Source organism: Brassica napus, chromosome A6 (assembly GCF_020379485.1).
Source record: "Brassica napus cultivar Da-Ae chromosome A6, Da-Ae, whole genome shotgun sequence".
Taxonomy (NCBI): Eukaryota; Viridiplantae; Streptophyta; class Magnoliopsida; order Brassicales; family Brassicaceae; genus Brassica; species Brassica napus.
Window position 1 is genome coordinate 11,793,035 of NC_063439.1, and position 14,600 is coordinate 11,807,634.

General features: G+C 36.8%; 2 protein-coding genes and 2 pseudogenes across 2 annotated transcripts; 2 read left to right on the forward strand and 2 right to left on the reverse strand.

The window, feature by feature from the left end:
- Positions 1–2,672: 2,672 nt before the first annotated feature.
- LOC106372700 lies at positions 2,673–7,353 on the reverse strand (annotated as a pseudogene).
- Positions 7,354–8,217: 864 nt separating this feature from the next.
- LOC106412832 lies at positions 8,218–8,674 on the forward strand (annotated as a pseudogene).
- Positions 8,675–9,765: 1,091 nt separating this feature from the next.
- On the forward strand, positions 9,766–10,182 carry LOC106350183. Its single transcript, XM_013790105.2, has one exon. It carries the CDS (start codon positions 9,766–9,768, stop codon positions 10,180–10,182), a length of 417 nt encoding a protein of 138 aa, XP_013645559.2.
- Positions 10,183–10,456: 274 nt separating this feature from the next.
- On the reverse strand, positions 10,457–13,780 carry LOC106347534 (receptor-like protein kinase HERK 1). The gene is made up of 2 exons (XM_013787100.3): positions 13,433–13,780; positions 10,457–13,306 (listed from the first exon to the last, which is right to left on the reverse strand). The coding sequence occupies exon 2, from the start codon at positions 13,285–13,287 to the stop codon at positions 10,786–10,788; it is 2,502 nt and encodes an 833-aa protein (XP_013642554.2). The 5' UTR covers positions 13,288–13,306; positions 13,433–13,780; the 3' UTR covers positions 10,457–10,785.
- Between the last annotated feature and the right edge of the window lie 820 nt (positions 13,781–14,600).

Sequence of the window (14,600 nt, forward strand, 5' to 3'; positions counted from 1 at the left end):
ACTTGATCCGACATCATATAGAACTGAATCTGTGATCAAGCTACAACAATATCAGCTAAGTGAAATGAACAAGAATCTATAAACGTCAATGGCAGTGTGAAGAGAAGACAACCCCTTTTACCTAGACGATCAACAAGGGCCACAACCAGACCTACATACCTCGACGATTACATTCTTCTTGCTGAAATAGAAGGAGAGCGACTATTGTTGATTATTAATGATGAGCCTTGGGATTACAATGAAAGCTAAGAAGATGAAAGTTTGGGTTGATGCCTGCAAGGATGAGATCTCCTCAATAGAGAAAAACAATACTTGGGATCTTGTTGAGCTACCGGATGGTATAAAACCAATAGGATTAAAATGGGTCTTCAAGATCAAACGCAACGCTGACGGTACTATCAGCAAATACAAGGCACATTGGTAGCAAAAGGATATGTTCAACGACATGGAGTAGACTACGACGAAGTATTTGCCCCGGTGGCTTGATTATTGCGCTCGCTGCCTCACATTGATGGGAGATACATCATCTCGACGTCAAGACCGCGTTTCTCCACGGAGAGCTGAAGGAGGAAGTCACACAAGGACATGTAGGGGTTTTGGTTGTGGATGCAATGTTGGGTAAGGACACAAATGTGTGGATACGTATTGTTGGATACATGAATTGTGGTTGGGTTATATTTTGAGGATTTGGTGGATACTTAGTCGTGAATACGCAATTTCCATGTCTATGTCATCACTGACCACAACCATCATTGTCCACATCTCTCTGTGTCTCCATATAATGTTACAATTTTTTAATTTTTATCCACAATTATACAACATGTACGCACTCCCCTATCTGTGCTTTCTTATCTACACTTCCCCAAATCATAAACCCCAATCCACATAACCCATATCCACACATCTATTGACCACCTTTGATTTCTATACGCTTTTCTTGCACTGTTAGAATCAAAATCTAGAAAACCAAAAACAAACTAAGAAAAACATTTGAAAGATTCACACACTTTCCTAAATAGCTTTAAGTTCGTTGAAGAAAAAGAAAAGAAAAAGTTAGTATTACTTTTTTTTTTTTAAACTCAAATCTTGATGAGTCACTATCAACAATTTAAGTTTTTTGTACCGTCATTTTCTCATCCATTGGATATGGTTTATTAGCATCTCATCCAAGGGCTTAAAATAGACTCACTAACCGATAAACCTACTTTCTCAAACAAATAAGTGACTATTTAGTTTTTTTTTCTTTCATTCTAAACGAAACATCTTTGCTTGTTTCTCCAACAAAGGACTTTTTCGTCCACAACAGTGGCATCGGTACACAAAAAGTGTGTCAAATACTGAATGTGTCTTTATAGGTAAACAAAAGATAGAATTTGTCTTTATGTGTAACTCTCTCATATTTTACACTAAAGTAAAATAACTTTTTATAGAGTAACTTTTGTTCCAATGGTTTTAAATATAGAAGAATGCCATATTTTTATTCTATATAGAGTGGAAAAGTGATATTCTTCTATATTTCACTCTATAATGGAGTAATTCTATTATAGAGTAACACCATTAGAACAAAAGTTACTCTACAATAGAGTCACTTTACTTTATTGTAATTTATAGAAGAAAAAGTAGAGTTCCAATTGGAGATGCCTTAAGTACAAGCGATCAAATTCGACCAAAAGTGTTGTGTTGAGTTGTAATGTTCTGAGTGGTTTCTGGTGAGTTTCTTTTTGGTGTAAGTTGGTGAGTTTCTTTGTTCAATTGTTGTGTTGTATTTGTTTTTAATCACTTTCTTTAGTTTTAGGGTCCAAATAAGATTACACAAAGTGGCTCAAATTTGTTTGTAATATATAGTAGTTTGATTTTTTTTTATGAACGTTATATCCAGGAAACGCACAAATTTTACTGTCATTTTTGGCCAAACAAACAAATACATAGCCAAGTATTTGGGATCCCACAAATTTAACCATTTTTAATGTTTAAGGCCATCTCCAATGGCACATAAAAATCATCTTTATATTTTACTCTAAAATAGTGTAATTCTATTATAAAGTTGAATTTGCTCCAATGGTTTACTATATAATATAGTTACTCTATAATAGAGTGAAATATAGAGTAATGCTGCTTTTTTTATTCCAAATATAGAGTAAAAGAAGAACATTTCTGTATATTTTACTTTATTATAGAGTAGCTCTATTATACAGTAAACCATTGGAGCAAATTCAAATTCTGTTATTGAGTTATTTATTTTAGAGTGAAATGTAGAGAAATTTTTTGTGTACCATTGGAGATGATCTAAATATCAAGTAAAATTTATTGTTTGCCGCGTAGTACATACGTGCTCATGATTTCACATATGTATAATATGTTCGACGTTTGGATTTCTAAACCTTTTTAAATCAGATTATTTGGTTATGGAAAAACAGAAAGTTAGGTCTACAAATAGTCATCATCATTATTGGCTCTGATTTTTGCTCTGAAGAAGTAGCCTACTACGTGCACACACAAAAAAAAGAAGTAGGCTACTACTGTGGAACTGGGGAAAGTAACGAATTTCTAATAATAGATATATATTCAAATACACGAGATCAAACTAGTGCTATAATTTTCCTCTCATTTTCTTTATGATGTCACTCCAACAAAAGAAATACCAGCAACGCAAACAGCTATTATTTCAAATACTACCTTGCGCTAGGCAAATCCGTTGTGTCGTAGCTAATACTCACTTTAGGGGAACTTTGAGAATCCATGTCCTGACCGTTACCTTTCATCGACATTTCACAAGTAAGACACTCTTTCAGCTCAATGACAACTTGGAACATGTTTGGTCGTTTTTTCTGAAGAAGGGTTTGCACATAACATAGCCAATTCAAGAACTCTCCACGCAGAATGAGAGTTGTAGTCTCCATGTAGGTTAGGATCCATGATTCCAGCAATATCTCCTCTATTAAGCATAAATGCTGTCCATTCAGCAATGTGTGACTTTTCGCGAGTTTGGTCAACCACGTCTTGGTTTGTGATTATCTCCAATAGTACAACCCCAAAACTATAAACATCGCTCAATTCTGCCAATCGACCTGTTCTGTAACATCTAGCAAGACAAAAACACAGAGTAAGACACATGTGTATTCATTTAAACGATGAAGATGAACACTATCACAAACTTTACATTTGTGGACATTATTATTTTAGATTTGTTTTGTCACATCATGGTTGTACATCTATAAAAAGTCATTCTGAAGGTGTAGTAATAATGCTTACTCAGGATCAAGATATCCAGGAGTACCAGCAACGACTGTCGAAACATGATATTCACCTCCAAGTTGAAAAGACCTTGAAAGTCCAAAGTCTGCAAGTTTGGCAGTGAATCCCTCGCCCAACAATATATTTGTACTTTTGACATCTCTGTGTACCATTGGTGGCCGACATCCAATGTGTAAGTATTCTAGTCCTGTAAACATTTGAAACTTCTCCTTTGACTTATTTTTGATTCTAGAAATAGTAATTACAAAATATAAATAATTTTTAGTAAATATATTCAAATATTCTAGACTTTCAAAGTGTCAACATGGTCGACACTATATCAAATTGGAATATAGTATTTCAATGTAAAAGAGAACAAATTGATCATTACTTTTAAGTAAAAAATAAGACATGTGTACTATTTATTTCAAATCATTTATGTCAATTGTTAACATGAAACGAATGTAATTAAAATGACAAGTGAATGACATTATTATGAGATAGCTCGAACCTAGTGCGGCGTCGATGGCTATTTGTAGTCGAGTACTCCACTTCAGAACAGAACTATCGTGTTTTCCTATAACAGATTGTCAAATCAGCTAACATGTTATTTTCCGTATATTTTTAGCAAAGAAAATGCTTATGTCATTTTTATATTATAACTTTTCACCTGATAAATGATGCTTTAAGTCTCCGTTGGACATGTATTCATATATGAGAGCTAAATGACCTCGTTCGTCGCAGTATCCGACAAGGCTTACCAAGTTTATGTGGTGAACTCTCAACAAAAGCTCGACCTATAGAACAAAGAAAAAAAATACATTTAATGCATTGGTTTAATATATACAGAACTAAGACAATCTCTTACCTCTGCCTTGAACTCTTTATAGCCTTGTGTTGATGATTGGGAGAGTAGTTTGACAGCTACTTGTTGTGAACCATTTATATCACCATGATAAACAACACCAAACCCTCCTTCACCAAGCGGTCTTGCCAAATTTTTTGTTATTTTCATCACCTCTGAATAAGTAAATTTTCTCCTTTTCATCTCGATCGATATTTCCGATATATTAGTAGATGTAACATCCTCACCCAGCTTAATTGAAGATAGTGGTAGAGCTGTAGAGACCAACATTTAGTACAATAGTATTATATATATATATATATATATATATATATATATATATATATATTATGATATATGAGTTTTAGCGAATACCTTTTGAACTTGATGATTTTTTTCTCTTAAACGCAAACTGAGAACTAGAAGCACTATAATGACCATGACAGTAGCCGAAGAAACAAATGCAACAGTTTTTACTGGAATTTTCTTCTCTGTGACACATGAACCAGATAAACAACGATGCTCTCCATCAACACTAACCAAAAAATGAAACTTTTAGGATTCTGAATGCATGTGGTGAAGTATTTAAAAGAAATGTGTGTGGGTGGAGTATTTCTTCTTACATTAGCTGTAGCCCTTCTTTTTCTCTATCAAGAAGAGCTTGTGGGATGAGACCAATAAGATTGTTCTTGCTCAAGTTTCTGTTAAACCATAAGATATATCATACATATGATATATGTGAACATGATACCAAGAAATAAAATTACCAAGTATGTCCGGAGAAGCTTACATGAGCATTAAAGACTTCATATTAGCCAGAAATTCTGGAACTTCTCCTGTCAGATTGTTGTTTGACAAATCCCTGACGTTTGTAAGAATCAAGTCACTGACATTTATGAATTTCTTGTCTCTTATTTTATCATACTTACAACTTTTCAAGATGGGTAAGATTTTGAATTGCAGCTGCTATGTTTCCTTCCAACCCGTTGGAAGTTAAGTTCCTGTTTACAGAAAGAAGTGTGATGTTGATAGAAAAAGTTTTCTTGCAGTTCTAAAGATGTTGTGCTATATAAAGATCTCACAAATAAGTGATTATTGGGGGTGTGGATGTATCTGTGTTGTTGCAATTTAGACCATCCCACAAAAAGTTTTGGGGGACACATGGATCTCCTTGCCATGTGATTCTATTTAACCCATATTGTGCTTTGATTTTTAGGATAGCAACAACTGTCAAGAGTACAACAGTAAATAAATATGTTGTATTTAGCATAGCCGACTTTCAAAACTTTTATATGTATTTATTTGTGTGAATGCATATATACATTTATATATGTAACCTTGCATGAGTAGTAAGCGTACCATCATTTTCATTTGTTTCCACTTGTGGAAATTTGACGACTGTGTAAAGTTCGATGGCGTTGAGAAGAGGTGGGAGAATAGAGTTTGTAGTTCTTATCAGCTCTAAGTTGCATAATCCTCCTTTGCAAGTAACTGGTGTTGTGGACTTAATCGTCGTGGTTTTCAAATATTCAGGGCGTATCGTTTTGTCAAACTGTTGGCCGTTCCAAAAAATATCAAATTCTCTAAAGTCACCTATCGGTAATGCTTGGACCTCAGAGAAGTGGAGGTACAAGTAAATTTGGTCGTCAGGGAAATCGAGCTCCTCCGTAATGTTAAACGGTGCAGTATCATTCGCAGGTATGGCCGCGGTCTTGAGTACATTCTGTGGCACAAGAAAACCATTTGAGTTGTTCGCTTCGAGGGTGGTTGAAATTTGCATCCATTCTGGATCAAACTTTGTTTCCCATATTCTGTCTTTGACGTCATTGGGGTACCTGTAGATTCATAAAAATATTGTATTATTTCTTTATTTAAGCACATAATTAACCAAATGAGGAAAAAGGTTAAGCTACTTACGATAGAATGGTATCTGAACTGGTAAGATAGTATCGCTTGAAACTCTTCAACGAACCAGATTCAGTGATGTAAATATCATTCGCTAGCGGTCTTAGTTCCACTGATGAAACCATTGGCGTAGTCGCGCCAGTCTTAACAAGACACAAATCCAAGGAATTTGATCTGGGGATGTAAATGATCTCCTCGGATTGACCGCTTATCTTATTTTCTAGGTCTATCGTTACCCAAAAGTTAGGACCAACGTATAAGTCAAACTTAGGAGTAATATTAAGACCGTCATAGTTTCCATATAGAGCTGTAAATCTCATCAGATAATTTGTCCCTTGCTTCACACTAAGATTGTAACAGTTGCGTATTCCATCTGGAAAGTATCTCAGAGTCACGTATGATTTTATGGTCTTTGGTAGACTGGGATCAATTTTCCCAATCTTTCCACTTTGGATGAATTCCGAGTCTGATGAGAACCATAATCCAGTATCTGGCTCGATATATGGTGACGCTTCACTCGGGGCTAAACCGCAATCCAAACTGATGAACCCTATTACGGTATCCAATATATATATAGTGTCATCAACTAATGGTCACAAATGTGTTTTAAAGTCTAATCACCTTAAGATTTGGGTTTTATTCAGTCAAGCTTTGTGTTAAAAATGTTCATCTTTTATGGTTTCGTGGTATTTATTATAACAAATACCTAATATCATATAGGCCTGAGCAAAAATTCTGAAACCTGAGATATGAACCTAACCCGAATTGAAAAAAATCTGTATCCGCATCTGATCTGAAATGTAAAAATATTTGAATGAATCTTATAGGGTACCTTTTTATTAACCAAACAAGATCGGTACCCAGAAAACTCAAAACCCAAAACGCATAAGTCATGGTTACAAAATGGGTAGCATGAATGTGCCTAGGATCAGGTCAAAAATTCGAAAAATCCAATCCGAGCGGATACCCGAACAACAATGTCTAGTATTGTAACTGCTAATTGTATTCTTGTTGTTAAATCCCTTCCTTTAGTTCCATAACCCATATAAAGTTCCTTTCTCTTAAACCGTACAATCTCTCCACTAGTTCATAAGTTAAAACGTTTCAATCTATGCAAATCTATCATATGAATTCAGTTTTCTTTTGTAATAGTAATCTAAGATAATCGTTCTAGTGCTAAAAGTGACAATTTTCTAATCTTTCTTGTCAACCACATGCGTTGTGCAGATTTTAGTTCAGATAATATTAGATTTTCTACTGCGGAAATTCTCAACAAAACGTAGACACATACCTTCTTGATCTTCAGCTTGAGAAAGGTGAATAGCGGCGAAAGTTGCAATAAGTGCCACCAACAAAATCCCACTCTCCATATGCTCGTGCTCCCCAAGCAAAATCAAGGAAGTAAAAAAAAAAAGAAGTTCTGAACCATCGATATTAATTTCAAGCAAAAGACGGTACCAAGATAATCCTCTAAAATCGTGCGGACATGTACATAGAAGGGAAATGCATGTATGTTATTGTATTTTGTTGGTCAGAGTTTTCTTGATTATTTTAAAGAACCTATCATTTGAAAGTATAGTATTTTTTAAACAACGAACATGGTCGTGGCGAAATGCACAGATAGATATGGCTGCAAGCCGTCGTTGACTTAAATTTTTCCGACTTTTCAATTTGTTTAGGGCATCAGAATTTTTAAGTAGAGGGTGCCCACTCCGGTTTTATGTTATATACCATAAGGTGGGGAAGCATATAAGTTAGAGAGATGAGATCATAAGGTTAGGATAAGGTTGTAAAGAAGGCTTTTATCATTTGGCTAGACAAAACATAAGGATTTTCTCTTAATTTCATAAGACATACTTCTCTTTATTCTCTACTCAAGCTCTCATCCCTTAGTAGAAGATAATTTGGATACAAAGAGTTAGAAGAGAATCTACCTATCATATTCTTGTAAGATGAGTTCAAGTAAATGTTTCATGCTTTATTAATTTTAGTACTAATCATATACACTAGTAGTTCATGGAACTTTGTGGATTAATTGGAGAAGATATTACATATAATGTAAGATCCATCAATTATTGCAACAAATCTCTCTCTATCATTACTATGTCCATTGTACCGAATGTATTTATATACACCTTAGGTTCTAATTTAAACAAACAATAAGTCTAGATAGAACAGAAAAAGGTAGCTAGGGAGATTCAGCAGGAAAAACAATAAGCTAGAGAGATTCAGCCATGGCCTCAAAATGCATAGGTGATTGTCTAGACATCAAAAGCGATGCGGGATGTCTCCAGCCGGAAAACAACCTATGCCAACCTTCACAAGTGGCCGGTGGCCGAGGTGGATTTCTCACGGTCACTCAGTAGCGGCTGTAGCAACCGTTCTACCTCGGTGGTGGATAGCATCTCTTATAGGCAAATGTACCATAGGGGCTATACCTTCTCAAGAAAAGAGGAGAATAAAGATGTAAGAGGAGATCTAGATGGCCATCATGATGCCAGTGACATAAGAAACGAACATGGTTGTTTTGGAGGAGAAAGGAAGAAGACGGTACAAATCAATATGAGGGAGAGTAAAACGCTTCCCCATAGGGCGTCTGTGGGAAGGCTCGTTAAGAAGTGTTTGTCTTGTGCTTGCTCGACTAAGTTTAATATATTGAAGAATAAAGTTTATCAACAGAGACAACAATAGTTGTAAAGTTTTTCAGAATTTTAGTAGCTATGCTTTGCTCGTTGGCATTTTATAAATAAGCTTTTCAACCCAAATGTTGTCAATGAAGGATATGATTTTTTTAATTTTAAGTAGTTATGAAGTGTTTTGGTATTCGTCGCTTGCAAAAGCTTGTTATATATCAAATACCATTAATTTTAAAGTCTAAAATTGTAAAACAATAATGAGTAGAAGATAAAAGAGAAAAACTAGCGATCTATAATTCAAACAAGAGTTTATGTTGGGATATATATATATATTTATATAAGTTTTTCTAGTTCATTAGTCAGTACATTACGTAGCACTAAGTGCATTAATGGCTTCGACTAACCAAATCAGCCTAAAGGATATATAAAAAAAAAATACACCAAGTACACTTTTCCAACGCCGATCGGTAGTTGCTTCTTTGTTATCTACTGGTTTTCGTTAACGCTCCACCTGCTTAGGCTCTGATCGTTTGGAACGCTCCTTCGCCTTGTTAGGTTTCACCGTAATTACTTAATATGAAAAATACATATATAGGTAGAGAGACAACGATTATTCTCAAAACATTACTGACTTGTACTCTGCTTCTTATCAAGCTCTATTATTTGACAAAACATTATTGACTAGAGCTTTTTTCTGTCTTTTGGGATTATAGGGTACCTATAAAAACTTTGAATTTTTTACGTTCTATAAGGTATTTAACTAGGTGATAATACACACATTGTGAGATATAAGGTTTCACAACGTGATTAACTTAGAAAATAAATACAACAGAATTACGCTGAGAAGTGATCTTACTCAATAGAAAACGATTTAGAAGAGTGAACGGATTTCGTGATGCGCGCAAGAGGGATAGGAGGAGAGATTTTTCTTAATAAATAAACTTCAGAAAATAGAGTTGACAAAGTATACACATTAAGTTGAGAAAACCTCTCAATTTTCCCCCTGACTTGGTTATTTTTAAAATAAAATAAATAAACATAATGATAAAGCTATATATATCAAACATCCTAAACCTAAACCCAATGTTCACAAAAGAAGGATAACTGTTCACACTAGAAGTTTGAAGTACCCACCAAAAAGCTTTAATGGCCTCCAAATGCATAGATAATTGTGTAAACATCGAAAGCGACGTCCACTCCCTCCAGAAGGTAACGAGTTACACCAACCTCCACAAGTGGCCGATGGCAGAGGTGGAGTTTGTCCAGTCAATAAGCCACGGCAATAGCCAGCATCGTACCATGGTGCTGAACAACATAACTTGTAGGCAAATGTACCTCAGAAGCTACACTTTCACTAGAAAAGAAAATGAAGAAGAAGGTGGTCGAGGTGGCGGTAAGACTGGTGACCAGTTGAACAGAGGAGAGAAAAAGAAGTCTGCAGAGACAACGAAGAAAGGTATGAGGAAAAAGAGCAAAGCAACACCTTGTAGGGGATTTGTTTTGACGCTCTTATGGAAGTGTTTTTCTTGTACTTCCTCTACTAAAGTTAATATTGATCCGTGAAGAAAAATCATCGTTTGAGATCTATGAGCAAAATAAATTATGCAAGTTTGTAATTGATGGGTCTTGTTTAGCAGTGTAAGTTTGAAACAGTGGTTCAAGAATAAATCGTTGAACAGAGTTTGTTTATTTATGAACTGGAGAAAGAAACAGTGGTTCAAGAAATGGCCGTGGTGAAGAAAGAAATAATTCAGTATAACCGGAACAATAGTGCTGGAAGATAAAACCTCAAAATGATTTAAGAAGAGAACTAAAACAAAAACTAAACCCAAACGAGAACATGTAAAAGTAATAAAACTTCTAAACTTGAAGAGTACAATTGAAGCAACAAGAGAGTTAAAACATATACTTGAAACAAAGAACAAACAAATATCAGACAACTTCAGAATAGCATACAAACTCATGAGGGAAGAGAGGATAAAATAGGAAACTTTTTCAAACTATTTGTATCATTACCGATGAAAAATACACATAAGAAACAGCTCGAGCAGACAAAAGACCTGATGCTTTCTTTCCTCATTACTACATGTTTTGCTTCCTTTCCTGTTACAGTATCAGAACTTTTCGCGCTGTTTTACGGGCACTATCACTGTTCCCACCCTCTCATCATCTTCCTTCGGATTTCACAAGTTGAGAGAACACTTTACTCATGGAAACACCAGAGAGATCATCAATGCTCGATTCCTCAAATCGTCCCGTGGTTCCCGGAACATTAACACTCGTGTCCCCTTGACTGAAGTTGTTGATCTGCGGAGGCAACTCTCCAATCATATTCGTGCTGTTATCTTCCGGTTCACCGTCTATGACAGCTTCTTGTAGCTGCAGAGCGTATTCAAGATTCCACAACACATCTCCCATGGACGGCCTATCGACTCCATAATCAGCCAAACATTTCTCACCAGTCTCTGCAAACTTCCTCAACGAATCTGGTCTGATGTTACCGCGAAGCGACTGGTCGATGATCTGATCTAACTGCCCTTTCTTCTGCCATTTCATGGCCCATTCCGCAAGATTCACCATCTCTCTCGGAAGCGTCGGGTCTATAACAGGTCTAGCACAAAGAACCTCGAAGAGAACCACACCAAAGGAGTAGACATCTGATTTCTCAGTGAGCTGTTGCCTTCTGAAGTACTCGGGGTCGAGATACCCGAAACTACCTTTCACAGCGGTACTCACATGAGTCTGATCAAGCTCAGGTCCGGTCTTAGACAGTCCGAAATCCGCAACTTTGGCCATGAAGTTCTCGTCGAGCAATATGTTTGCGGATTTAACGTCTCTGTGAATGACAGGTTTCGAGTCACCAGTGTGAAGGTAATGCAATCCTCTAGCCGCACCAATGCAGATCTCAAGCCGCTGTTTCCACGTCAAGCTAGGAAGACCCGAGCCGTAAAGATGACTCTTCACCGTTCCATTCTCCATATACTCATAAACCAGTATCATCTCGTTGTTCTCATCACAGTAACCAATCAGAGAAACCAAATGGCGGTGACGGAACTGCGACAACATCTCGATCTCTGTCCTGAACTCCGCAAGCCCTTGCTGAGATTTCGGGTTTCCTCTTTTCACAGCTACTTTCGTGCCGTCGTTAAGCTCTCCTTTGTAGACTTTACCGAAACCTCCTACACCGATGTTGCGGCTCTCATCGAAGTTGTTTGTAGCCTCTTTAACCGTTGCAAAGGGGATACGGTAATTGGCATTGGTTGTTATACTTGTAAGCGTAGTTCCATACGACACTTTGCTTCCCACCGACATTCCGTTTATCGAAAACGGCATCCACGTCTTGGAATGACCGTCTTGGCCGCGCTTCCTCTTCTTACACAACACAAAACAACCACCTCCCAAGAGGACTAACGCGAGCAACGGACCAACGGTTGCACCGACAATCAATCCCACACTCTTCTGCTTGGTACCCGAACTAGTACTACCTGGAACAAATGTCCCGGCGCTGAGCTGGCCTCGAGAGTTATTCATCTTCATGATCTCCAACCCGTTCACAATACCGTCGGGATAATCGGTGTGGACATTCGATGGACCGACGCTAACGCGGATTTTGTTAGTACCTTTGGGCGAGGGCGTGACGAAGTCCATGTTGTATGCACCAGCCAGTGTGTTCACATAAGTGCTGAGATCAACGTCCATGACAGCGAGCATTGAGTCGACGTAAACATTGAAATAGAGCTGGTTGAGAGCTAAGCTCACGATGTCGCAGAAGTGGAAGCGTAAATAGTACTGAAAGCCAGGGTCCACGTCGAACTCCCACGTGACATTGAAATTGCTAGTAGGGTCGCCTGAGCTATTACTCATCTCAGTGCAAGTACCATACACGCTGCTCGGCGCAGTCTCCTCTGTTGCAAACCCTGGAACATATTTAACCGACAGAATCTTAGACACCGTGTTGGCTAGATTCTTGGAAAGCAGAAAGTCCGAATCAGGCTGCCAAGTTCTTGTAAGAGTGTCGTTGTTAGGCGTAACGAGCGAGCCCCCCATGTTCAATCTGTGAACTGTCTCGAAAGCCTGCGTTGACAAGCTCTGTTGAAACATCCCTGAGCCGCCTACGAGCCTCGGGGGAGGAGAAGAAGCGATCAATGAGTCGGGGACGGATATAACCTCAATAGCGTTCACAAAGGCAAACGAAGTAGCAGAGGGAGTAAACGTGAGGACGAGATCATCGGTGTCTACATTCAAAGAGTACTCTTTTACAACTTTGGAGCCGTTGACTGTGTAATCGCTCAAGAGCACATGAGTCTGCGTTGAAACCGCGAACTTGGCGGAACCCATTTGGTAGCTTTGGTAATTGAATGGATTGAAATGGAGACGGACCCAGTGGCGGCCACGAGCGACGGAGAATTTGTAGGTAGCGACTCCGGTGAAGACTCTCGCCGTCTGGTAAACGTCGGAGCTGCTGCTTTGACTCGCGAGGATCTCGGGTTTGGTAGAAGAGGTGAGTAAGTTGGAGGCGAGCTTATCGGACATGAAGACTCGATCCATGAGGGTGGAATTGGCCGGTGAGCCGCAGTTGATCAAGTAATTATCTTGAGGTGTGAATCCATGGCAGATGCAAATCAAGCACGTAATCGTTGAAACGAAGATGAACTTTTCAACACCCATCTTTGACCCAACAAAGAAACTGTATAATAGATCCGGTGAAATATTCAATCAGATAGATTTGCATATGAACTAGAACCACAGCAAAAAATGGCAACTTTCTAAGATCCCCAAAGCATAAATTAAGACATAACACGATAGAAACTACCTTTTTTAAGACAAGGGATTAAGGAGAGATAACGGTCCCATGAAAGGGCTAGAGTTCAGGATCAGAGAGCTTAATCAATAGATCAAGAAACCGAGAACTCAGATTTTGAGTTTTTTTTTTTTATAATATAATATGAAAAACTGTACTCGAGAAAAGAGAGTAGTTTCCAGCGATGAACAGACTGGTAACAGGAGAGGTTTGATTCTTTATGAACTCATGAGTATATTTTTATTTATTTCTTTACGAGTAAGAAGATGGGAGAATTAAAATTGTCAACAGATTCAATTTTCTCTGCCTGTATTTGTATTAATGGATGAGAAAGAAGAAAAATATGGAATTTCAAGAAAATGATTAGAAACGTAAAATATTCGTCGCAATTAATATGTCTGTCTATGAGAAAGCGGTTGTTGGTCATGGATAATTGTTTTTAATATGCAAAATATGTTAAAATACAGAGTCCAGATATTTTTAAATATATTTATTTTCAAAGTGTTGCGAATTTGTGTGTTTTCATTTTTGTTTTCAGGTGTTTACTGGTCGTGTTTTGCAACAACAAAGTCAACTTTTTATCGGGATTTTTGTACATTTTGACATCTAATCTATTAACACAGGAGTACAAATAAATACTAACCTTTAATTTTTCAAATAATTATAATTAGGTATTTTATCCGCACATGCGGACATAATCATCTTACGAATACTTATTATTTTATGTCTTATTACTCCAAAAATTGGCATTATAAAACTCTAATTGGTGAACATGTTGAAGGAAAAATATTACGGTGAATTCTTTGTTCCTCAAAATTTATACTAGTTATGTTGAAATTTTAGTCAACTTATTGAAAGGTAGATCCCACTTTTTTTTTCTTCTAAATTCCCCATGGATGTATGAATTTATAAGAAAAAAAATTTCTATGCAATTTTGATAAAGAACAAATTGAACAAAAATTCGTATTTTATTTTATTTTTTCAATACCTCAAATGAAATTTTATTTTATTTTTATTATTTTTCATTTTTTCTTTCTTCTAATGGTCACCAACAGAAGCTATAGTGTTTCACGGATTAAACTTAAACTTGTTTAAACTAAAAACAAGAAAATTTGTTTTGAACTCAGTCACAAGTTAAGTTATTATTTATGGTTTTAAATAGTTAAATCAAACATCAAAT